Below are 24,335 nucleotides of genomic sequence, written 5' to 3' on the forward strand. Positions count from 1 at the left end.
TTAATGAATAAAAAGGAAGAAAACAAGTCCCCAGAGCAAACACCTATTACTCCCTGCTCACCACTGGCCCCCAGCCAACTCAAACACAAAGTCCTTTCTTTCTACCTCATGCCCCTCTAACAATGTATATTCTGGAATCACAAGTTCTTACAGACCAGCATACCGGGAAAACTGGAGCCCAGAGGGCCAACTTGAATGACATGTGGGAGTCGTGCTACCAGAAGAAGGAAGAGCTAGAACCTAGTCCATGGGTTGCCCATCCTGTGCCCCTTACTAACCTCCATGACACCACTCCTCCACCTCCGGTCCCCATGTTATAACAACACTAATGCGATCTGACCTTCAAGACTATGCTAAAATACTTCCCAATGAAGCCGACCCTGTTCAAAATTGCAACCCCCTCCCCAGTACTCCCAATCTCTCTTACTGTACTTTAATCTTTTTTCCAAAATATTTATCGGCTCATAATACACTACTAGAAATTGAATTGTGTTCCCCTCCCACCAAATTCATATGGTAAAGCCCTACACCCCATTGTGACTGTAGTTGGAGATAGGAAGGTAAAGTTAAATGAGGCCATTAGGGTGGGAACCTAATCCAATATGGCTGGTGTCCTTATGAGAAGAGAGACCCTGGTGAGGACAAAGTGCGAAGGTAATGTCTTCAAGTCAAAGAGAGAGAGGCCTCAGGAGAAACCCAGCCTGCCAACACTTGATCTTGGACCTCCAGCCTCCAGAAGCATGTAAAAGAAATTGTTGTTGTTTCAGCCACTGGTCGATGGTATTTTGTTATGGCAACCCAAACAAGTTAATCATATACTATATAATTTTCTTACTGATTCTGTTCACCATTTATGATCTGTTCTTCATGAAGGCAATGATCTGTTTTAATGCTGGTGGACCTTGAGTGCCCAGAAAAGTGCCTGGCACATAGCAGGCGCTCGATATATACATTTGTTGAATGAATAAAATACACTGGCCACAAATTAGTGACATCAGATGGCAGTCCACCATTACCTGCGGTCAACAAAAGCTAAGAATCTCAAAATATCCCACCAAAGGCAATCAGCAGCGCTCTCCTTGGTTATTGTTAGGGTGGGGATAAGACCTCCGACATGACGTTCGGAGCGTTGCTGCCTACGCCACAGCACTTACCAAGGTATCTTTGAACAATCACCTGGACGCTGGCTTCACTAAAAGAGTCCAGACATCAAGCAAAGTGCCTAAATCCAACCCTTTGGGGACAATGCCGTCAGAATCTGAACCAAAGGGAACAAAAACGGTTTCTAGAGCAATCTGCGATGAGTATGCATTTTGGACCTCTTCCCCTCTACCAGGACAGTAGCTCCTAAGAAGACTTTAGTTGGTACAGTTCTCCCCTCTCAACCACCAACTAGCCACCAGCCTTTCCTCCAGGACCCTTCGTAAAATCCTCCGGCAGGAGTATCCTCGCCAGTCACGACAGAGTAATCGCAGGGTGGATGGGGCCACTAGGCCTGTGATTTTGATTCTTTGCGAAGGAATAATGTAAAGTGAACGGTTAGGTGTTTTTTAAAAAAGGCTTCCATGCTGCATCTTTTATTTTAAAGCTTCTTAAAATTCTAAGGTGAGGCTAGGAGAAAGATAAGACACTCCCGGGGCCCTGAGAATACACCTGAGCTTCTAGAGAGGGCCGTCATTATGCTGATGCTCTCTGAAGATCCACGTGGCTTCTGGGAGCAGTTGGCAGAGTACAAGCCCCAGAAAACAAGGGGGAAAAGACACTTAGCACTGTCGGTACAGTCCTGACTTAAGAGAACATCAATAAGACACTTTAAAGGAAACAAAAGGCAAGCTGGATGTTGCTGGATTATAAGTTTGCAAGGCACTTTCTACCTGGTTTTCATTCTGACAATGACAAGAATAGCATAAAACTAGTAACGCGCTGGGGAAATGTAAATAAAGGCAATGACAAGTCAAAAAGCATGTGAGAGACAGTCATTTGCTCAAGTTTTAATTTCCCAAACACTGGGCCTAAATAAAAGATGTAAAAATAGAATTGGAAGGTTATCTCACTTTCTTTCAACTACCAGAAATATTTACATAGAGAATAATAAATAAGGCCTATTATTTTAGAATTAATGTGGCTGAATAATTGCCATTGTTCTTATTATCCTCAGTTTAAAAAAAAACCCATTGTCTTTCTACATAGAAAGGTAAAATTAAAGATATTTTGTTTCACGGGGCAGGGGGCGGGGAATTGCTCAGAGAAAAGCAATAGCATCTGACTCACTGCAGACACAGTGGTTTTTCATTCTTACAAACGAGAAACGAGAAGATCTGTGAGTGCTTGACCTCAGTGTATAAAAGGGCTTTCTGACACCTGCCTGGGCTGCAGTGCGTGTATCTCAAAGCTTCTGGATACTCCACTTTTTTTTTTACAAGGATACCTTAATATTTTTATTTTTTCATGTTATTTTTGTAATGTTATATTATTTTAGGAATTGTTTATTGTTTTGACAATGTTATCAGAGTCCGTCAGTAATTCAGCGCAAGGGAAAAATGCAGAAGGAAAAGAGCTATTAGGACCTAATCAGTTATCTCCTTATATCTTTCTTTCATGTTTAAAGGTAAATTTTTTATTTTTGTTTTTCTTCAGAGACTCCACTCTGAACCAGGGAGGAAGCCCCACTAATCAAGAGCCAGCCCCCCCCCCTCCCCCGCCCGTGATCTCTCACTATTCCAAAGATGTGAGGCCCTGAGCCTGAGGCCCCGATTATCTCGAGTTCACGCATTTTGTGGAGTTGGGCTGCTATTTAGAAGAAACAAATGAGCTTTCTGAGGATTTACAGAGGATTCAAGATAAAGGCTAATATGGGAAAAGAGTGAGAAGCCACTGGGGTAAAACCATTCCTAATTTCTAATCTCACAGGCAGGCTTTAATGAGTTGTAGGAGAAGCCCCTCTCTCTATAAAGTAAGATGTCTTCAGTTCTCATGGAGTTGCCTTCCATGCACTCCTTGAGGAATATCCCACAGAACTTCTAAAGGCCATGATTGGTTTTAATAATGCATACAACTCGCCTCTGAATAGTCACCCAGGAATTATTCATCAACCACCGAAGATAGGGATCATCACTATCTTCATATTAGAGGTGAGGAATCTAAGGTCCCAAGAGGTTAACAGACTGACTTCCCCCCAGCCAAAAAAAAAAAAAAAAAAAAAAAATCACAGCATCTCTAGACTCCAGGGCTTCTGGCTGAAAATGCACCCAAGCTCTCTCCTTTCTCTTCAAGACAGCCCAGGCTTCTTAACAAAGATGCCAACCTCAGCAGTTGGACTGCGGGTCTTAGGACATATGTGATACGGAGTGAAGTAAACATTGTTCACAAGAAAGGGAAGGGTGAGGGATAACCTGGGAGGCAAGGACTTTGTGAAGATTTGAGAGGAGGGTGGGAGAGGAGAAAGGAACTGCGGCACGACCGCTTCTGCTCTGGTCTGGAGTTGCCCTCCGGTGAAGGAAAATGACATTCTCCTTGAGTTTAATGAGCCAGCTCTCTTTCAGTTCAGAGTCTAGTAATTTTGCAAATGATGAGCTGTTACATAAAAAAGCAAGACCAATGAGAATTTTATTTACCACCTCACAGGAAACTAGAGCCAAAGACTCTCGGCCCTGAGGGGGGGCTGCAGATCAGGGGTTTCCAAACAGTGTTCCAAGGAACCCTAGAATGTGCTTCGAGGGTTCCAAATGTTTGCTTCAAGTGCAAGTTTCTATGATTATTTTAAAATTAATTTAAAACTTAATTTTAAATTAGTATACAATTTAATTTTAAAAGGTGCACCCCCAGCTGCATTATATAAGATGTCAATTGGAGACCACTGTGTTAATTTGTGCTGATAAGTTAAATCAGTCGGTGTGTGATTTGTGATGCAGTTTTTCCTGTTACGCAAGGGTTAGAGTTCTAGTGATCCATCTCCAATAAGGAAGTGGTTGGCTATGTACTGATCTTTCAGATAGTTCGCGGTCGTGCATGTGTATCCATGTAAAACTATACATTTAGGGTACGCGTAGAGTCCACAGGCACCCCTGGGCGCAGGCTTTCTCAGTCTTGGTGCCACTGGTACCCTGGGCTGGATAATGTGCTGTGGGAAACTGTCCTGCCCAAGTAGGATGTTTAGTGGCGTCCCTGGCCTCTACCCACTAGATGCCAAGTGCATTTCCCATTTGTGACAACCAAAAATTCCAAAAATTCTTCCGGACATTGCCAACTATTCCCTGGACAGACCCCTGGTTGAGAACCACTTGCCTTAAATTAATACCAGGACAGATGCAAGTGTATCTGTCTGCTTTGGTGAAGCTTCTGATTGTGGCTGACAGACATATGTAGATACATAGATTTATCTGGACCTGCCACCTAAAGAGCAGTTACTACGGGCCAGGGAGTGCACTGAGTGCTTGCCTGGCTTGACTTTTCTGACCCTGACAACAACCCTTTGAAGGAGGTACTATTATCTCCATGTTGGAGATGAGGATCTGAGACTAGAGATTAAATAAATTTCCAAGTACTAGTTAACTAACAACCGAGTAGTTAATACAAAATGGTAGGTGGCTTTAGTGCACGTGGGAAGTTTCAGACACTTCTTGTCTGCCGTGTATTATAAGGAAGGAGGGCAGTTGCTAAATACTGTCAAGTTTGAAGCAAAAAACTTTTTGTTATTATATTCTTTTTTCAAGTATGTGAAGACATTTAAGTGTAAGGATCCTGCGATTACAACGTGAATTGTTTGAAATCTGCCCTCATTTGCAACATCTGCCCTGTGTAAATGGTGTTTCTTGAAACCGCAGTCAGAGAAGTAGACTTGTGCTAATAGGCCTAAAAGACCTTCCCTGACCATAACCGTACGTTCACATTTTGTGCTTATAAAATAGCAACTTTTTTCTTCACTGCTTGACTTTTTTGAGTAAATAAATGTGAACTTAAAAAATAAAGTTACATTTAAAAATATATATTCTATGTGTTTTACATATTAACTCTCCACTTAAAATTTTGTTTGAAAAAAATGGGCTTACTGTTGAAAATACAAATCAACAAAATAAAACTCATTACTGTTTTCTACTCCCTTATTTTACAACAAGAAAGCACAGGCTCAGAGAATGATTTGGCCTTTTCAAAACCACAAAGCTTGTTAACGATAGACCCCGAATCAGAATCTCTCCAGATTACACACCAATGATGTCCCTTGGATGTGTATGAAAGTACGCACGACCAGGCTGGGGACCTGGGAGTTTTTGATAATTTGATGCATTTTAACTGAGACAAAAAATAATAAACTGCCTTCTAACATCATAAGGAAATGGGGAAATTTAATTAAACAGTATAATAAAGTGGAGTATTACTTTCAGATGTTAAGCATATTATATCTAAATAGAATGTTTAAAACATTAGCTAAATATTTTTCAACCTTGCTCTCCAATAAGGTAAACTACTTAATTTGCCTTAAGTAGTTTCATAATTAGTGTGTAGTGAAGTTTTAACCATCTCATATTTCTCATTAATCCCCACCTGAGCTAATACTTGGCCACACTTCAGGATCGGAGTCCCTCCCCAAGACTGCACAGGCCCTCAGCGACAGCTCCTGCAGTTACACACGAGTGACACAGGGAAACAAAACGGCCTCCGGGCGGGGTCGGGGCAGTAACAATGAGCGGTGCCTCCAGAACGTTAGAATAAATAAATAAGGTTTCTCCCTGTGAACTCAACTACTAAAACTATCACATAATGAGCAAAAGTAGCTATTTGCAGTAATCCACTTAACAGACAGGATATCTCCCTTGTCAAAAGCAGGAAGGCCAAGTCCTGGAAAACTAATCAAGCCCTGAGTAAATGTGGAAGAAAGCTGGATGTTAAAGTCATACTATTAAGTCCAAAGAATGAAATGGATGAACAGGAGGAAATGATTGGAGATTAGAAAAAAAGAAGGAGGAGGAGGAGGAGGAGGAAGAAGAAAAAGAAGAAGAAAGCCTAAAGATTGGATAATATATTTCCAACACTTTTCAGGGGAGTTGGGGACCATCTGCCCCCAATGACATCTCCTCTTTAGTGCTACACTTGTCATTTTAAATTACTGTGCCGACATTCTGGTTTACACATCACTTTTTAAAATGATTTCTGTTATTGTGGAACACTTAGAAAATCTGAAGAACTCTGGGCTGAGAGAGGCTGAAACTGTCCTGAACCGATTTCCCTCCCTGAAGACCCACCCCTTTGCAATGGGACTTTGCAGCTCCTCCCACAAAGGAGTGTAGTCCATTTCCCCACTCTTTGTATCTATGCTGAAGCTGTGGCTTGATTTGGTCTATAGAAGATGTTGGAAGTGGCCTTGGGCCAGTTCTGAGCTGAGCTTCCAGAAGTCTTGTGCCCTTTCACCTTCACCTTGGAACCCTGCCCAGTTGCCATGTGAACGAGCCTGGGTGAGCCCACGGAAGGACGAGAGACCCTGGGGAGCAGAGATGCCATCCTAGCTGAGACCATCCTAGACCAACCATCCAGCCCCCAGGCAACCTGGCGGTGGGCTGCAGACGCATGGAGCAGCCCAGGAGAGACCAGAAGCAGCAGCACCCTGTGGAGCCCTGCCCGGATTGCCAATCCACAAAATCATAAACCAAGAAGATGGTTATTGTTCTGAGCCGCTAGGCTGTGGAACAGTCTGTGAGTGTGACAGTCTCCAGTTCCTAGACCTGGCCCTACAAGCTGAGGTCCCGAAACCTAAGACATGAGATGACACCCAGTGCCCAAAAGCACTGGGGCTGCCTCCACACGGCTGCCCACTCTCTGCAGACCACTGCTCTCTATCCCATCTTCTTTCTTACAGCACCGCAGGCGTGGTTATGAATCTGCAAGTCTTTTTTACAGGAAGTGATATCACAGCCTCTGAAAACCTGACTTCCAGAATGACTATTAGAATGTTTCCCTTATAACCCATCGTGGAATACATTGTGGATGATTCAAAGATAACGATGTTATAAAAGAAGCATGATCTCCCCCCACCCCCCAGCAACTTGAAACTGTTGAAGCAGCAAGATGAATACACAGCAATAGAAGGGACTAGCGGGAACACAAGCGCCAGGCTGGGTGATAAAGACTCCAGGTATCACTGGAGTTCACAGTGGGGGCGAGCACTAAAGGCCGGAGCACTCGGAAAGGTTTAACCTTGGGAACTACTCTCGGAAGGAAAGGCTAGCACTTGCAAGGGCCCGGCAGTAGGGGGAGGGTATCATAGGGATGGGGCTGGACGTCGCTAGAAATTCTCCACAAAGATACCACTGTGGGTCAGAGGTGCATTAAAATAGCTATTTTAGCTTTAACACATTATGAATTATTTTTAGAAAAAGTCCCCTCTCCCATCTTGTGTAATAGAAGGAAGACACGTGGGACACTTCACTTCAAATCACCAGGCTCCTGAAACAACCCGAGTAAAGGCCGAGAAACAGAAATGAGAGGGGCGTGTCTGCGAGCTAGTGAAGACTGGACATGTTTTTCTTGAGAGAAGCGGGGACAGGGTTACTCAGGAGGAAGGAGCGGGTGGGAGCATACACTGATGCAAGAAGCACTGGAAGTGTCCTTCCGAATGTCTTGGAGGGCGGGGGTGGGGGGGGCAGTGGCGTGGACAAGGCATCAGGGAGGGAGCTGGAGGGGCAAGCTGTCAGCCGCACGTGAACAAGGGACTGTAGGTCTATTTTGAAGACACAAAAAGTGTAACCAGATTAGCGACTGAATTAACATGTAGAAATGATGCCATGGTTTGAAGCCAAGGAAAATAACCAGTGAAACAGACGGAGGTCAAAAAGACAGTTCGCTCAGCTGAGAAAAAAAATTAGGTAATAGCTAATTAAGTGGTCGTGAGCCAAGGCTTTGCAATTAGGCAGAGCTGGATCTTTGTTCTGTTCCTTGTAGCTGAAGCCTTAACGCCTCAGCTTTCTCATCTACAGAATAGGTTTAATATTGTTGACCACGCAGGGCCGGGGGGAGGGCTAAATGAGAACTCACATGAAGTTGTTGGCACGGTGCCCTGCTCAGTGTAACTGCAACTGATTGGTAATAATGCTTATAACAATAATAGTAGACTTAGTAACAATAGTAGCAGCAGCAATAAGTAGAAGAAGGCGTACTTCTCAGGGAAGGAAGAAAATGAACCGAATCCAGTTTTGCAGAAACGTAGACTCTGATTAGTTTTCCCAGGGGTCTATCAAGCAGGCAGTTCTAGAACGAGGAGGGCTCAGTCCAGCACACTGAGGAAAGAAAGATCTGGATTCCAGTCATGACCCTCTTACAGAATTTACACTAAGTCTTGGTTTCCTCATATACATGCTTGTTAACAGACAGTGTATTTGGAAATACACTATATACACTGGGAAGCTCTATGGAAACATATATTGGCCTTATGGTTACTACTCAATTTACACTGAACCATTCCTGAAAAGCCTATAAGTGTTAATGTAACTTCCAATGGCATCAAGCACACAGCACCTGGAGAATGGCCCCCATGCTGGGGGGCTCTGGCTAACTTTACAACAACAAAGGACAGAGAATGGAGCCAAGTTCAGGTTCCGCTGCTTCCTTCCTTTGTGACTTGGGGTATGGCAGCCTGGGGGAGGAAATGCCGGAGCCAGATCCCTGGCTTAGAATCCCAGCTCTGCCACTTATGGACTGTGTAAACTTGGGCAAGTCTCTTAGCCTCTCTGTTTCTTAGATTTCATCTGTAAATGTGACCAACATCTTGCTACAGGGCTATTATGAAGGTCATATGTGTTAATGGAACAGAGTAAACACTATATAAGTGATTGCTAAGGAAAACAAAGTCCCCACCTATGGCTGGGGACCCGTCCAAGTCCTGCTTTCTTGTAATGTTCCCTGCTCCTCTCTGTGACACAGATCAACTCTGGTTTCACGGAGGCTCACGCCACTGAAAACCAGGACAGCGTCACACTCTCCTGCTCGTGGGAATCACCACCAGATTCAATACTAAAAGCCAGGATTTCCTAAGGGCATTCCGGCTGCCTGCATGTAAAGTCCCTAAGTGCAGCTCTGCCACCAGGAACTTTAGTCATGTGGTTGGCGAGTGCCCATCACGAGACCAGCGAGGCAGGGTTAACAAGAAGGGCCAAACTGAAGACGCAAAGGAAGGTGGCAAAAAATACACCCACTGGGGAAGGTGCCCAGGCTTGGAGTGTGGGAGAGCCCCCTGGCCACTGGCACCAAAGTCCTAGGGCGTCAATGGCCTAAGCAAGGATGGCACTTACTTGAAAGAAAGCTCATTTGTTGAGTTGTTTAACAGAAAGCTCCTCAGAGCCGCCAGGCAATAAGGACGACCCGGTTTACTGGGCATCTCCCATCATCCCTCCTTCTGCAGAAGCACAGACAAATGTGTCACAGGATAGACGGGGCAGCCGCCATTCACAGACGAGCCATCCTGTAACCTCAGGTGCACAGAAGGGACAAAGTAGATGGGAGTGGCAGAACAAAGGCCTATGGGACGCAAATACATTCACCAGCTCCCATTCATTTATACAAGAAGACCTTTGCTATTTTATAGGGTGCTCCTAAGAAATTAAAAACAATGCCACTTGTACCCATTTGAAAGTCACTGCTGTAACAAGTCTGTCTCTCCCAGTTAAGATTACTTCAGCAGTGAGTTTATGAAACTAACAAAATGTGGAAGGCTGTATAAAAAAAATTTTTTTTTGCCTGTTTCCAAGTTAAAAATAGTTGAAATGACTTGTATCTTTTATTTTCAAAAATCAGAGACAAAAAGATATTCCCAGCCAACAACCGAGGGGCCAAGTTTCTGCCAAGTCCTGGGTTATAATTTGGAGAGCCAGGATTAAATTATGCATCTTGAAAAGTGTAGTTTTCAGAAAGAGACATGACGTAAGGCCATAGCAGGCAATGTTTAATCAGGTCTCAGCAATGATACGCCCAGCCCCTCGATGTTCTAGATTAGGCTTGAGACTTCCCAATTCTAGTCAGAGAACATTAAGATGTTTCTTCTCATTCTCCTCTCTCGAGGTTCCATGAGGAAGAACAGGGGGGGTTAATGAACATGACTCATCCAGGCCTCTCTCCCACAGCAACCTTGACCTCTGCGGAAGGCCCCAGACCCACCTCACACCACCACGCCCCTTTCATGGTCTGGGAAACAAAGCAAGGGAAGACAGCTGTACTGAAAAAAAACTGTACTAGGTACCAAGTTTATATTCCACATCAGTGGTCCTCAGTCTTGGTTGCATGTTAGAATCCTTTGAGGATTTTAAAGAGAATATCAATGACTAGGCCTTATCCTAGAACAACAGTTAAATCCTAATTCCTGGGAGTGGGCTGGACCCTGCCATTAAAAACAAAACAAATCAAAAACTCCAAAGTCAGACTTGCTGCTGGGTGCTGGGTCACAGAGAAGGCACAGAAGTAGCAGGAACTTCTGTGCTCTGAGCTCAGGTGAGCCCTCCCCGCTGCACACCCCAGGTCATGTGGCCCCTGGATCCCCTGCCCAGAGATGCAGCGACCTTCATACATCTCCTGGCTCCCAAGAAAGATCTACACAAACATGTAGGGCTGCAGCCCTCGAAGACCTGCCGTCTAAGCCAAAACCCTGGGCAATGTTTACAAAATTATTATTTCTCGTAGCCTAGAAAATCAGCAGCGGGGTCTGGCCCAGTCTCTTCCCTAAGTCAATTATGGTGCTGAGCCTGGAAAGCCTCAGTTCCAGGGAACAGCATCGATCTTGAAGGACCGAAGAATGTTAAGTGTGGGCTCAGGCAGAAGTTGCGTTAGTCAATGACTGGGAGAAGGGGTTCGATTTCACAAGCACGTAAGCTGGGATACGTCAAAATTGGGGTGGGGGTAGGAGGACGATGGAGAGTCTGTTTAAAGCAGCATTCCACCCGTGATTTTTAATCCCACTGGCTTCCCTTAGGTCATCTCTATGCACAGTTTTCGTTGAAAGAGCAAGAAAGACTCCCCTTAATAACCAAGTAAGAAAGAATCAAGTGTTTCCCGTCTCTCTTTTGGAAACAAGTAGGTATGTACATGCTTGAATTTGTCACTGTGCTTCCGTTCTGCGGACAGTGACGAGGTTGGCACAGAGACTCACAGACTGGGCCCACCGACAGCTGCTCCCTACAGCCCAGCAGGTGTGCGCACAGAGCCCGGCTAACATTCGTCACAAGAACAATGGTGTCGTTGTGACGCCAAGGGACAAGGCCCGATGCTGACCATGACTGCACTACACTTGATGAGGGAAAGGCTAGAAGCTTGGCCGCAGTTCTCCGGGGTTTGGTCTTCTGGTCCCAGGATCATAGCCACAGACACAGTCGGGCACAGCACCACAGTGGCGGCAGCTGTCAATTACAGGGCTCGGCCATCCAAAGAGCTAGCGGAATTAAAAAAAAAAAAATCCCTCCAGAAAATGTATTCCCCTCCTTTGAACATATCTTCTTCTCCCGTGGGCTGCATCACCACAGTCGCCGAGTTTACATTTACATCCAAATATGCACACACACAAAAAATTACCGATGCATCTCACTCCCCGGTGACTTCGTAACAGGTTGCTAGGTAACAGTGCACACAAGTCAGGTTTCAGGACCTCTAGTAAGCCACCGTAAAATAACTGCATGGGCCTTTTGCATAAATAGTGTGCATTTGTTATCTGTTTTCTTCTGCCAATTGATCAGTCGGTAAATACTGTGACTGCCAAACCGTAAACAAGTTCCCTTCAACAGCTAGCTGAGAAAACAGATCACAATAGAAGGCACAGTTTTTTACCTTAAGCTACCAACTGGTTTTGGTGCTGGTGGAACTCCTGTTTGCAATTCTGGTTTTCAGTTAAACCCCCTAGGATTGGGTCTGGAGTTAGTTACAGCCGGATGTGGGGCAGCAGGGCTGAGCTGAGCCAGAGCCGTGTATCCTACACCAAGTGTTTTATCCAGTCCTTCCTGCTGCAGGTTTGAAAACTCCCCAGGGTGGTGGAGTACAGGGAATAACCCCTTACTAAGAGTTACTCACCCCCCACCCCCACCCTTGGTTTTCCCCGTTAGTAAGGAGATACCTGTCTCTCCTTCTGTGCTATGCTAAGTGAAGGTGCCATTTCCATTCCCTTGTTTTGCAGTAGAAGAGCCCAGGAAAGGAGACCCTTGGGCTCTGCTGTTGGCAGGAGAGACCATCAAGGAAGAACCAAAGATGATGCGGAGGTGAAAACTGAAGTGTCAACAGCAAAGGGGACACTAGAAGCCTGCACCTCCCTCCCTCCCCCCCAGGACCCCTCTCCCGCTTTCAGAAACATTTCAATATAAAACCTGAAGTCTCTAAAAGCTCAATTTCCCTTAGGTGAGCTGGAAGAAGAGGAAGGTGGTGTGGAGGTGGGGGAGTAGAGAGTCTCCTGTCTGTCTGAGCCCAGTGAGATGCACTTGAACTCCTGGGACTTGATCATTCCCAGAGTAGGACTGCCTCACTCACACCTCACTCACACCGAAGGTCTGGGTGCCTCACTGGACTCTGCTGTCTTTTCCTCCGCAGCTCACTTCTGTGATGCCTCATTTCCATCCCCTATCTTTTCTCATTCCTTCCAACTAGTGTTGGACACTCCTGAGGGGCAGAGATCTGGGGTGTCCGGGACACTCCAGAAGACCTGACTGAAGTGTCACTGAGCATGGGGTCTTCCAAGTGAAACTGAACCTCTAATTCACCTGGCAATGACATTTAGTGAAATGCGACTCACAGTCCATTTAAAGGAAGGCGGTGACCAATTATTCTCCATTTAAAAGGGTATTGTCAATCTCCAAAGAGCTGAAATGGCATTTGGAAATCGTCGTGGGGACTGCCATCTGCACTGCAAGACAGAACCGATTCTCAGCCGACCTTTCCCCACCCTCCACATCGCCTTTAAAATTTAAAATCGTACTTTTAAAAAATGAAATGAGTAGCAGCACAATCCCACAACGTTTTACCATTCCAAAGACAGTCGGGCAGAGCAGCCTCCCTCAGCGTCTCTACGCGCCCCATTCAACTCCACAAACTTAACCAGAGACATTGAAAACAACAACAAAGAAAGACAAAACCTTTTTTAAAAAATCACATATAATTTGATGGTGGAAGTGATATCAATTAATGAAAATAATTGTTTACAACTTATACTCCATATCTTTCCAAATGGCGTTTGGGCAATGGGAAAATAGTTTTTTCCAAAGTTCTGATCCCACTTTACGTGAGGTACCTGGAGAGGTCAAGTTCACAGAGACAGAAAGAGGAAGGGTGGTCACCAGGAGCTGGGGGGAGGGAGGAACGGGGAGTTACCGTTTCATGACAAGGTGAAAAGAGTGGAGACGGATGGTGATGATGGTTACACACATGTGAATGTGCTCCACGCCGGGGACCTGCACACTTAAAAGTGGTTAATTTCACGTTGGGTGTATTTTACCACAATACAAAGTTTTCCACTGGGAAAAAACAAAGTTCAAGATAATCTTTACCGTTTAATCAAATCTTAAAAGTCTCTACTTCCTAATGGTAACCTCTGTATATAGGCCCTTTAAAAAAAAATTTCAAATTGAAAACAAAGAACTTGAGTAATGCAAAATGAAGTGTCCCATACAGCACTTTTAAAGAACCCAAGGCAGAGACAAGTTCAGTAAGGACCAAGGTCACACAAAGAACTGCCGCCGACCTGGCTCGCCATGTGAACTTGCCCCCACAACAGGAGCCCATAAAGGAGAAAAACCAGAAGGCCTTCACGTCTCTGATGTTTCTGGACCCAAACCACAGCAATGCCTACTTCCAAATGACTGGGGGAAAGTCCAGGGGAGAATACGGAAAGGTGCTCACTATTAGAATTTAAAGGGACCCTGAAATCATCTGGTCCTACCAGTTCATTTTACAGATGAGAATACTGGCAGAGAAGGGGGTGGGGGAGAGAGAGAATACAACCCTATTCAAGTACCTGACAGCTTCATCAGAAAATCAGACGCCATCTTAACAGAGATGTCCTGGCTGAACAATGCTGACGCACTGTTGGCCACATACTCGGAGGGGTCTTTCAGCTTTGTGTGGTTGGCTGGCCTGTCGGCAGCATTCAGGGTAAAGGAGGCTGGCAGGCCGTTCTCTTCCTTGGGTTCCTCCTTCACCGGCAAAGGCGAGATGCCAGCCCCACCCTGGCTAGTCCTCTCTGGAGTGCTGGCCGTCATCATGGTCCCCACTAGCTCTGTCCCTCCTCCTTCCCTTTGCTGCCCCAGGCAGGCACTGCCACTGAGGTGGGGAGATCCCTTGACATCTGGGTCTGGGATCTCCTCCTTCACCTTGGCTTCTGTCCTCAGGAAGTGCTGGTGGCAGCGCATGTGGAGCTTCAGGCTGAAGTGGCGCGAGGACGTGAAAGGGCACAGCTGGCACTGAAAGGTCTCTCCCCGGTCCTGGTGCTGATGAACCTGACGAGGAAGCAAGAACAGTGAGCTGTCCACCGCGCGCTCAAGGGCAAGGCCTCGCTGCGCACCCACACCAGTCATCAACAGCGTCCTCCCAGCACAGAGGGCTGGCCCGGGGAATGAAAGGCCCAGAGGGGCCCAGTTCATGACTGCGCTCCGGGGGACGCGGCCGCCCGAAGCATGGAGCGGGTCCCAGAGGTTAAGAGTCTGTTATCAGAGCCGTGCGCACCGGGGGGTGGGGTGGGGGTGTCGCCCGCAGAGGCCATCGGGGTGGAACCCTCTTAATAGCCTGGTCCATCTGGCCTCAGTCAGTGTCCTCAGAGAAAACATTACACACCGAGCAGGGGGCAAACTTACCTAATTACTCATTGGGGTCAAAAGAGGTCACCTGTCATGTAATTCCTCTCATAATAATAACAACACTCAGCGTGCCCCCAGTGACTGTCGCCCAGAGAATTAGTGACGCTTCGCAAACATAATTTCAGTTTTTCAAAATGCTCTTCTAGGTAATTAAGGATGTGGAAAAAGTCGTCCCCAGAGTGTTCCCATTTTATAGACAGGAAAAGTGAGACCCCATGGCCAGTGGCTCGAGCAAAATTACACGTGAAGAAAGCAGAGCGTGCAGGGGCGGCCGCAGTCAGAAGCCCACCAAGGATTCTCAGCGAGAGGAAGCCAGCGCTCCCCACTGCGGTGGTGCGGCTGTCCGCCATGGACGCACGCACACTTTAAATCCAGCTCCAGTCTTGCACGCACGTCTGTACCCGTCAAAATTGCGAGGAACTTTTTTTTCTTCCTGCCACTACCAAATTTAGTGCTTGAAAAGGTGAGGAAATCATTGCCCTGGCCCGAGCCAGGCTTGGAGCTGGCAGGCGCTCCTGTGCTTGTTAGCCCCCCCTTCATCTCTGCCAGCGCCCTTCAGCGCTGCCCTGCCGCACCCTGCGATTTCAGGACTGGCCCTTCCTCGCCCAAAAACTGCCAATTGCTGCATTTGGGCCAAGTGATCTGGGGAGATGGGTGATCTGGGCAAACAAGTCAGTGATGGGAATTCAAAAGCAAAACAAAACTGACATCTCATCTGTCAGGGGCGACCTCTGAGTGGGATTCGAACCCAGGTCTCACCAAGGTGAAGGGCCAGTCCGTGAATCCACTGCACCACCTGGCCCCTCTGCGAAGGCTTCCTTTCCAAGAAAGTGAGTTTTACTACAGCTGTTTATGCATTCTGAATGCAGTCCAAAAGTATTATTCACCAGCCAAAACATACTTTTAAATAATGTTAAGTGACCAACAAAAGCAAAGAAATTAAATGTTAATGGTGAGATCCTGTCGCTACAGCACCCCACTGTGGCTTTTTGAAAAAAACGGCAGAAGACATTCTGGGTCCCCCAAAGCATGAATTTTCTCAACAGAAATCACCATATAAGCTTAAATTCAGTTGCAGCAAAGTCTTGCCCATTAAAGCCTTTCTCTGCCGGGTCTGGAGGGGCCGGGTGGCGCTGGGCTGGGGTGCCACACTGTCACTGGCCGTGAATGTCACCCCTCTCTGTGCTTTCACAACAAAGGGATCTCCCTCTGGAGCTGATCGGTCAATCAAGAAGGTTTCCTACCACTTCAGCACCCAATTCACGCAGAGGTGGGTACCTTGGAGCCTCAGGTCATGGCCCCAGGAGCCCCTGACAGGTCCTGGCCCAAGCCTGCCCTGGAACCCGGTGGTAAAGGTCATGAGGCAGAAAGCTTCCGTAGCCCCTGGGAGAGTGCAGTGGGGTAGACTCCACCCTAGATTTGTCCTTGCATCTATATATTGACCCAGGGGAGGAGAGGAGCTAATCCAAGGACAGGAGCTCCAGAAGCAGCTTCTGGAAGAAGGGAAAGCCCAGAGCGAGCCCCCGTTCTCAAGCCGGAAGGGAGCCCTGGATGGAAAAAGAGTCCATATGAAAGTATTTTATGTGGCTGCTTTTCCACCGGGTCCTGGCCTTGCTATATTTAGTTGTGGAAAAATCCGTGGATGTGGTGTTGACTTTCGCACTTAAAATTTTATTTGAGCTACACCTTCCCGAAGGGGCTGCATACCCCGTTTGGCCTTGGAGAGACGTGTTAGCTCCATCCTCTGGTTGCCATGTCTCTCCTCCTCTTCTGACTGAAAAGCACTTTCTGTTACAATTTTTATTCTCTTCAGCTTTACACTGACTTCAAAATCCTTCTTAGTCTGCTCACGAGAAAACACACTCGTCTAAGGCACGTCACTGTTTCCAGGCCACAGAGTGATGTACTTACTAACTGCTTTTTGCTTTTGCAGCAAAAGCAATCACCCATCCTAAGGGATGGGAAGTGGAGGTGCTGTTACATCAGGAGGTTCAACTCCTCTGGCAGAGGAACACAGGAAACCTTGGGAAACACCCACTCCACCGCCCCTGGGGGACCTGGCCAGTCAGGGAAGGGGCTTCCCCAAGAGTCCCAGTTCCTCAGATGGCAGGCCCGAGACGAGGAGAACTTGGCGCCCTGACTCTGGTCCACTTTTTCTTGCCATTACTTCGCCCATGTTCTTTATCTTAGCAGTCCTCCTCACCTTTTCTGTTCAATTCCAGCTTATGCATTTCCTATTTAATTCCTGTATGCTCACTCATCCAGGAAAGTTGTAAAAGACTTAATGGAAATCTCAGATAACCTCGAGGAAGCTGGAGGCATTTACATCTCCTTCTGCCGATGCTCATAAAAACATTTGCACAGTATATTAAGGAGGAAAGGCAGGCTTAAAAAAACATACAGTGCCTAGCACCCAGTAGGAACACTGTCGATGCTATATTTGTTGGACAAATAAAGTAGAATCCCATTTCATTCTTAAATGAACCTCTATAATTAACATGGAAAGAGATACATTAGAATGGCACTGAGGGTTATTTCTGTGTGATGAGATTATGGGTCAATTTTATATTCTTTTTTACCAGTTTTTCTAAATTAAACACTAAAGATAGTATCACAAAAGGAGGAAACAATAAAATTTATTTTAGAGAAATCCAATTAGACCATGTCACTAATTTATTTCTAAATGTAAACGTTAATGTATATTCAGAAGGCTTTCGGGTAATAATTACCGCATTAGCTACATTTACTTAGTGTTTCTCCGCCCTGGGCTCTGTTAAGTGGCTGATTCCATTATCTCATTTAACTCTTATAACAACTCCATGAGATAGATCGCATGATTATTATCTCCATGAACAGAGATGGAAGTCGGAGAGGTTAAATGATTTGCTCAAAGTCTCACAGCTACCAAAAGGCACGGAACAGATTCTAGCTAAGGTTTTCCTGACCACACAGTCTGAGATCTTAATTATAGACTATGCTGCTCCCACTTCTTAGACAGAAATCATTTTTAGAAAACCTCTCCATCTTTGTAATCTCTGGTGAAGGCAGCTGAGGATATCTATCTACTCCTAAAACCACACCTATTGTATTTCCATGTGGACTATTATTTGCAAAATTTAGCAAAATTCAAGTACGTCTAATGAAAATAAAACCACGAATTCTTTGATGAAAGAATTTTAAAAAAAAGGTCCATGAGCGAGGTGCAGAGCAGAGATGAGAAACAGTACACCGTTTGATAAAATTAAACTTGTATGAGCCCTTCTCACACTTCCCTTATCAAAAGCTTAGTCGGAGCTCAACAGGTGAGGACACGATGGGTTTGAGTGAAGCAGTAATTTCACACAGCTGCTTTATTGTGCGGGTTATCGATCTGTTCTGAAAGTATCGTGAGACCCCGCCACCTGCGAAGCCCTCGCCACTCTCTTCGGTGGTGCTGTCATGGCCGACCGTCTGTGTCACCACGGCCTCAACTCGTCTCTCTGCAGTTTCAGGGTCAGTAGTTCCTGCTCTCGAAAACCCAGCTTTTTTCCCCCACAGGTTTATAAATAGGTTGTTTTACGTGACCCTGAGCTGAAACCAAGCTTACAAGGTGTCAGGCGAGATGCAAGTTTTCTGCTCACTGAAGCTTTAAATTTGTCAGACCTGATTTCTGAACACAGCGTAGGACACAGTAATGAAAACAAATTTTACTTTTAAAGGCATTTCTTTTGAAGTCTCATCCTGCTAGCAAAATCCACTTTGCAGGTGTAAAATATGAGGTTTTACTTTGGGAAGAGGTGATAGAGGATGAGGAGGGTTAAAGTAAAAACTAAGTAGGCTCACTGAAATTCAGCCAACCGGAACTCCTGGTTAAATGGATTCTGGAGATGAAGGGCATGCTACTCCTGGCAAAAAAACCGCAAATGATAGAAAACAAGTAACATCATAAATTTAATTTTTTTAAACTTTCTGAGCTGTTTCCTAAAGTCAATATAGGTTCTGTCTGCTTGCATATTTTTTTTAGAGCTACAATTATGAACAGTGATTACTGCTGTAGTCAGAAGGATTAGATAAGATTTAGAAAAAAGCAAATATCTTAATCATGTACACAGACTATACTTCTTATGGCAGGGAAGTAAAAACTTTATAAACAATGTCAATGGCCAACCCATATTGAAAATACCAATAAAAATTATTATCATTAAGGTGTTAGATGATAGTTACTAAAATAACATCACTATTAAAGAACATCTCTGTGACAGATACTTTACTATCTCCTTAAATACTAATGATAGATCTTCTCAACATTCCCACTTCCATTCAACAGGTGAGAAAATTAAGCCTAAGGGCTCACGTGCTCCAGGCCACTTAGCTAGTTAAATTGCACACTAAGATTTAAATGTGGGTTCAAAAGCATGTTCTCTTTTGATCTCGAGTTTCCTCCTTGAATTTCAGACAAAACCCTTAGTAATGGCATTTGCTAAAGAGATTTCTAGACGACTAAGCTTCCCCCCATCTCAAGAGTGGCACACAGACCCTACTCAATGCTCTGTCTATTATAGGCACTGCCCGCCTGTTTTCAACAGGACGTGGAGAACAATGTCCTCGCCTGCCGGGTAAGTGTGACCCTGGGAATTATGACAGCTCAAACACGGACAGCCTCAGGGAGCACTTGGTCCTGTCAGGAAGGGCCGAGCCTCCCACAGGGCTAACGTTGAAGCCCAGGTGTCTTTCAGAGTCCCCCCCCACCTCCTGTCAGGTGCTCCTCCAGGTCTGTAAGCAGAAGAGGGCAGGTCCAAGAGCCCCCTCCCTGGGGCACAGGTCCAGCAGCCCTTCCTGTACTCTTTCTGCCCCTTCAAGCACCCCAGAAATGCATCACCATGCAAGGGGTGGTTAGCTGTGGCTCCCCTAAGAGGAACGGCTCTACACTACATATATGATTTAGATACTGAAGGTTCTCTCCGTCTTTAAGTTCTTGGCTGTAAATCGGAAATGAAGACCTTCACAAGAAGACTCTTTTCCAGGTGCTTTATTTCAGTTGCAATCTACCTTGTGACCTTGAGCCCGGCCACCCTGCAGTGGCCACTCTCCTGCTCGGCTGTGTCCGCCTCATGGGAAGGTCTGTCTGCGGCCGGCTTACCTTCATGTGGGATTTGAGATTGTCCTTGCGAGCACACCGGAATGGACAGAGTGGACACTGGTGGCTTTTTAAACCTGTGTGAATCACCATGTGCCGCTTCCAGTAACTCTTCCTTTTTATAACCAAACCGCATATTGGACACTGAAAAGGCTTTCCGCTTTCCTCTTCGGAGGCTTGGAAGAAGGAGAGAGAAAGGAATATTAAAGAAAACAAAAAGGTATATGCATCGCTAGATCAAGAACACTAAAGATGGTTTGATGTTTTTTTCTTGGCAATCCCAGGATGTTATCCGTGAGGAAGTTTTGCGGCTGTTTTTCTTCAGGGAGAAACCCACGTTCATCTCATGACTTCCCTCTGGGTTCCATTTCTCAAAATCTGATCGTGCTGCCTCCCGGAAGTCTTACTTCCAATGGCCCCCCGCACTCAGGAGTCAGACACCTGCAAAGGGGCTTCGCCTGACCTGTCCTCGCTCAGCCCAGAGTAGGCTCAACTCAGGGGCTTTGTTTCCAGGAGAAAACTGCCGGACTCGAGTCCACCTATGAATTCCCAAACTTGGAAAATGACAAGAAATAAAGACAAATCAAACGGGACAGAGGATAACACACTGCAGGGACTGAAAATCTAACGGCCACCATAAACCTCATAAACTGAACTCCGGTGGAGACAAATTTTAGGATCCCTACCGCTGACTTGTTCAGTTATGGCTCGAGCAGATGCTGCCGCTGCCAATTTAGCCATTGGGGGTCTGAAGGTCAGGGCTTTCACCCCCTTATTTCTGTCCCTCTGGCTGCTGCTACTAAATGCACTGCCTTCCTCTGCACCGCCACAGCGCCCTGCTGCCAACTTTGGGAAAAACTATCAACCTGCTTCAATTTTTCAGAAGAGCAAACAAACCAGCTGGTTCCTCCAAGGAAAGCTCAGCTCACTCTCTCCTCCACCGTCTCCATGGGGAAGGGTCTCTGCTGTAACGCTGAGTTGCCAATATCGACTGACATTGGTCATTGCCACACCGGCCTTGGCCATTGGGAAATGTAGACAATCGCAACAGGGAGAGTTCAGGTCTCAAACTTTCCTTTCTTAGTCATGAGGGATCGGAAATATTTGCAAACTGTGACATAAACTGTAATACACTCATCAAACACAGTCCATGAAGCTGTATTTTAAAAATGAGGTATGCTACAGAAGCTAATACAGAAGCACGCCAAGGATATTCAAGAGGGAGCGGGTAAAGTAAGACATGAAGCCGTGTCTAGGGTGTTTCCATTTTTGTTTTCTAGAAAAGGGGAATCAATTGCTGCTGAAACCATTAGGTGAAAGGTTGACAGGGAACCTTATAGAGGATGGTTCAGGCTGACAACACAAAACTACTGATTAATCTTAACGTCAATGAAAAGGGAAAAGATGTTGTGCGTCCTCTGATAAGCCACCTGTGAAATATTCTTACACAAGATGTAATCAGGCCTCTATCTAACGAGCAGCTCACTGGAAATACAGGTGCTTTAAACAACATGTTAAACACACAAGGGGGACGGAATCAGTCAAACTCAGAATGTGGGAAAGTCTGTAGACAAATGACCCAGTTTCTTCAACAAGGAAGTAACATTTTTCAAAGGGCAGGAGTTATGGATGAAAAGACATGTTAAGACACATATGAAAAAATGCAAGGTGGGAAGCTTATTTTGGTCCTGATTATAAAATTATAAAATAACATTTTTGAGATAAATTGAAGAAATACTGTTTATAGCCTGGGTGTTCCATGATCTCCTGTAACAATTGTTGATCCTGTTACATGTGACAATAGTCAGTGTGGTTATTATTTAAAGTCCTTATCTGTTGGAAATATATATGGACATATTTACAAGCAACTGGATATGATGTCTGTGATGTGCTTTAAAATACTTGAACAAAAAAAATGAGGAGGAGTAGGAAGAATGGGATGAATCAATGAAACAAACAAAAAAAAGATATTCTTTTATTTGTATGAAAATTGGAAGCGTACCCAAGAAACCATTAAGCAGTTAACTTACAAAGATTGTGGATTAAAAGACAGGGGTTGGGGGGGAATCTTTTGTTTTTATTTTACATTCTTCGGTACTATTTGAATTTTTTAATGTACATGTTACTTTTATCATTTTAAAGGGAAATATTCCTAAGTGTGAACTTTAAAATAATTATATTTTCACTGAGTCAGCTGAGTCTCTACATGCAAAGAACCACCTCAAATAGATGGGACCAGAAGGGTTCTGGAATGAAGTCAGGGCATTCCAAAAATGTTGTTTTACTGAGACACGTATAAGCAATATTGGTTAGCTTGGCCAAGTAACTGGAAAGAGAATCCTCTATTTAAAAATATAACCTTCAAGCCGGGAAATTCTACTTGTGACATGTTCTATTACAAGTATTTCCTCTTCTGATTGGGGGATGGGGAGGGAATGGAGGGTTTCCTTCTACTCTAGAAAGAGCACACTTTTGAGATTTATCTACAGGCTTTTTTATTAACCCACTCGAGCTTTCCTGCTGTTTATTTCTGTTGATTGCCTCTGTTGACCTGGAGTCCTACCCCTGATCGGGCCTCACATTTTCCGTCCTTCCTTGTCATTTCCTTCACTCTGATCTCTTAATCACAGAGACTGCATGTTGAACAACAGATTGGAGAGAAAGGACTGAATCAGGCCTCTAGCGGAAATATTGTCATAAGCCAGAGCGAGGGAAGAGGAATGATAATGATGTCTACTTGGGGTTTTAAGAGAACGCTAAAGAACAATAGTAAGAAAGAGGTACACAGACAGGCTGCCACCAATCCCATTTTCAGGAAATATTTCCTACTATATAAAGCCTAAACTGCCTAATTTTACAGAATTGTCTGGGAGATGAGAGAAAACCTGAGATGTCTTCCACTGGCTGGAGATTGCACAGCACATCATAGGAGGGCAATGACAAGGAACATTGCCGGCTTCCCCGGACGCCTTGCTTTGCCTAATGTGAGCACCGCCAGAGCCCCCTCCCCTCCCCCCCCCCCCCCCCCCCCCCGCCCAAGTCTATACTGCCAGTGCAGTCCCGAGTGCACTGCATAAACACTGCATGGTAACATTTTGTATAAATCTATTTTATTTCGGAGCTCCGCATCCTTAATTTTAATTAATACCAAGCATACATGAATCACGTACAAATTAGGGTGCCCTTGGATTGACTGGAAAAAAAATTAGAACACTCACAATTAAAAAAAAAAACCCAAAACCTAACCGCAAGTTACGTGGTCAAACAGCTACACTACTACGACCGTTGGAAATTTTAACTGATCGTGGCAGGAAAGGAAGAAAGCAATCCACATGACAAAAGTAACCATAGTACAATAGTCAATTTTCAAAGTTGGCCAGTAATCTCCCCTGATAACATCTGCATTTTTATTCATGCAAGAAAAAAAGATTTCATAGGTTAGTAGGATGCCCTCCATGTGTACACGATGTAAACGAATTTAAAGAAAGGAGGAAGTAAGGGTGTATTCTATTTTGTGTGCCAAACTATTTTCAAGGAACTGACAGCTGTATCTGGAGCCTAGGGGAATATGACCACTTCCTCAAAATAATCCACACATTCTTGAGGCAACAGGATTGAAACGTTCATGATTTTACCTAGTTTACAACTGTCTGATAAACAATTTCTCCCAAATATATCACTAGCTAATTATTATCATGGCAAACAAAACTAAATCCCATCAGATGCTAATTGGCCCAGTGGGATGGAAAGCTACTAATTTGTTACGTTGGAGAAAACATGTTCTTTTTCTAGGCAATAATATTATTGGAATAAAAGAGATAATAAATGTGTGTGAAATGCCCGTCACGCAGTAAATGGGAGCTATTGGTAGCAGCTGTAATAGTAATAGTGGTGACAGTAAACTCTGGTCATGCCCTCCAAAGCAGAAAACTCACCATTAGAGCAGATGTAAATTTAAACAACTGGCATCACATAATAAATACATAGCTCAGGGCCTGGCCCAACATGGTAGTTTACCATTGGAGCCAAGACGAAATAAAAGAGCAAGTGTCCATTGTGCTGCTCAGCTTAGACAGGGTCTGCCTCAGCCTGCACAGAATTCTCACGGCGGGAAGAGAGAGCGAGATGGAGAAAACAGAAGAGAAGAAGAGGGTGGAGCCAGGAATGGGCTGGGGGAGGAGGGAAGTCCTCGCCTTCGTGTCTCCAGCACCCAGCACAGTGCCAGGGCAGGGCACAGTTCAGTACCTGTGTGTTAGATCATAAGAAGAGTAAGTGGAAAGGGTGGGGTCAGGAGAGTATGGAAAAGTGAAATGAGCACTGGACATGGAAGTAAAAGATACAGGAAGCTGCCAAGGATGTCCCGGTGGAAGTAGGGTCAGCCCAAGATTGTGTGCCTTTCACACGGCAGCCAACAC

General features: G+C 45.2%; 1 protein-coding gene across 4 annotated transcripts in view; it reads right to left on the bottom strand.

Moving 5' to 3' along the window:
• Nucleotides 1-24,335, bottom strand: part of ZNF827 (zinc finger protein 827) — a 155,819-nt gene that overhangs the window by 93,889 nt on the left and 37,595 nt on the right. For all 4 annotated transcript variants that reach the window (XM_045202338.3, XM_071219154.1, XM_071219155.1 and 1 more), the window contains exons 3-4: nt 19,924-20,096; nt 13,967-14,447 (exon numbers count right to left, since the gene is read on the bottom strand). In XM_045202338.3, the coding sequence (XP_045058273.2) occupies nt 13,967-14,447; nt 19,924-20,096 (654 nt within the window). The remainder of the gene's footprint in view (nt 1-13,966; nt 14,448-19,923; nt 20,097-24,335) is intronic.

This window comes from Desmodus rotundus, chromosome 9 (assembly GCF_022682495.2).
Source record: "Desmodus rotundus isolate HL8 chromosome 9, HLdesRot8A.1, whole genome shotgun sequence".
NCBI classification, from domain to species: Eukaryota; Metazoa; Chordata; class Mammalia; order Chiroptera; family Phyllostomidae; genus Desmodus; species Desmodus rotundus.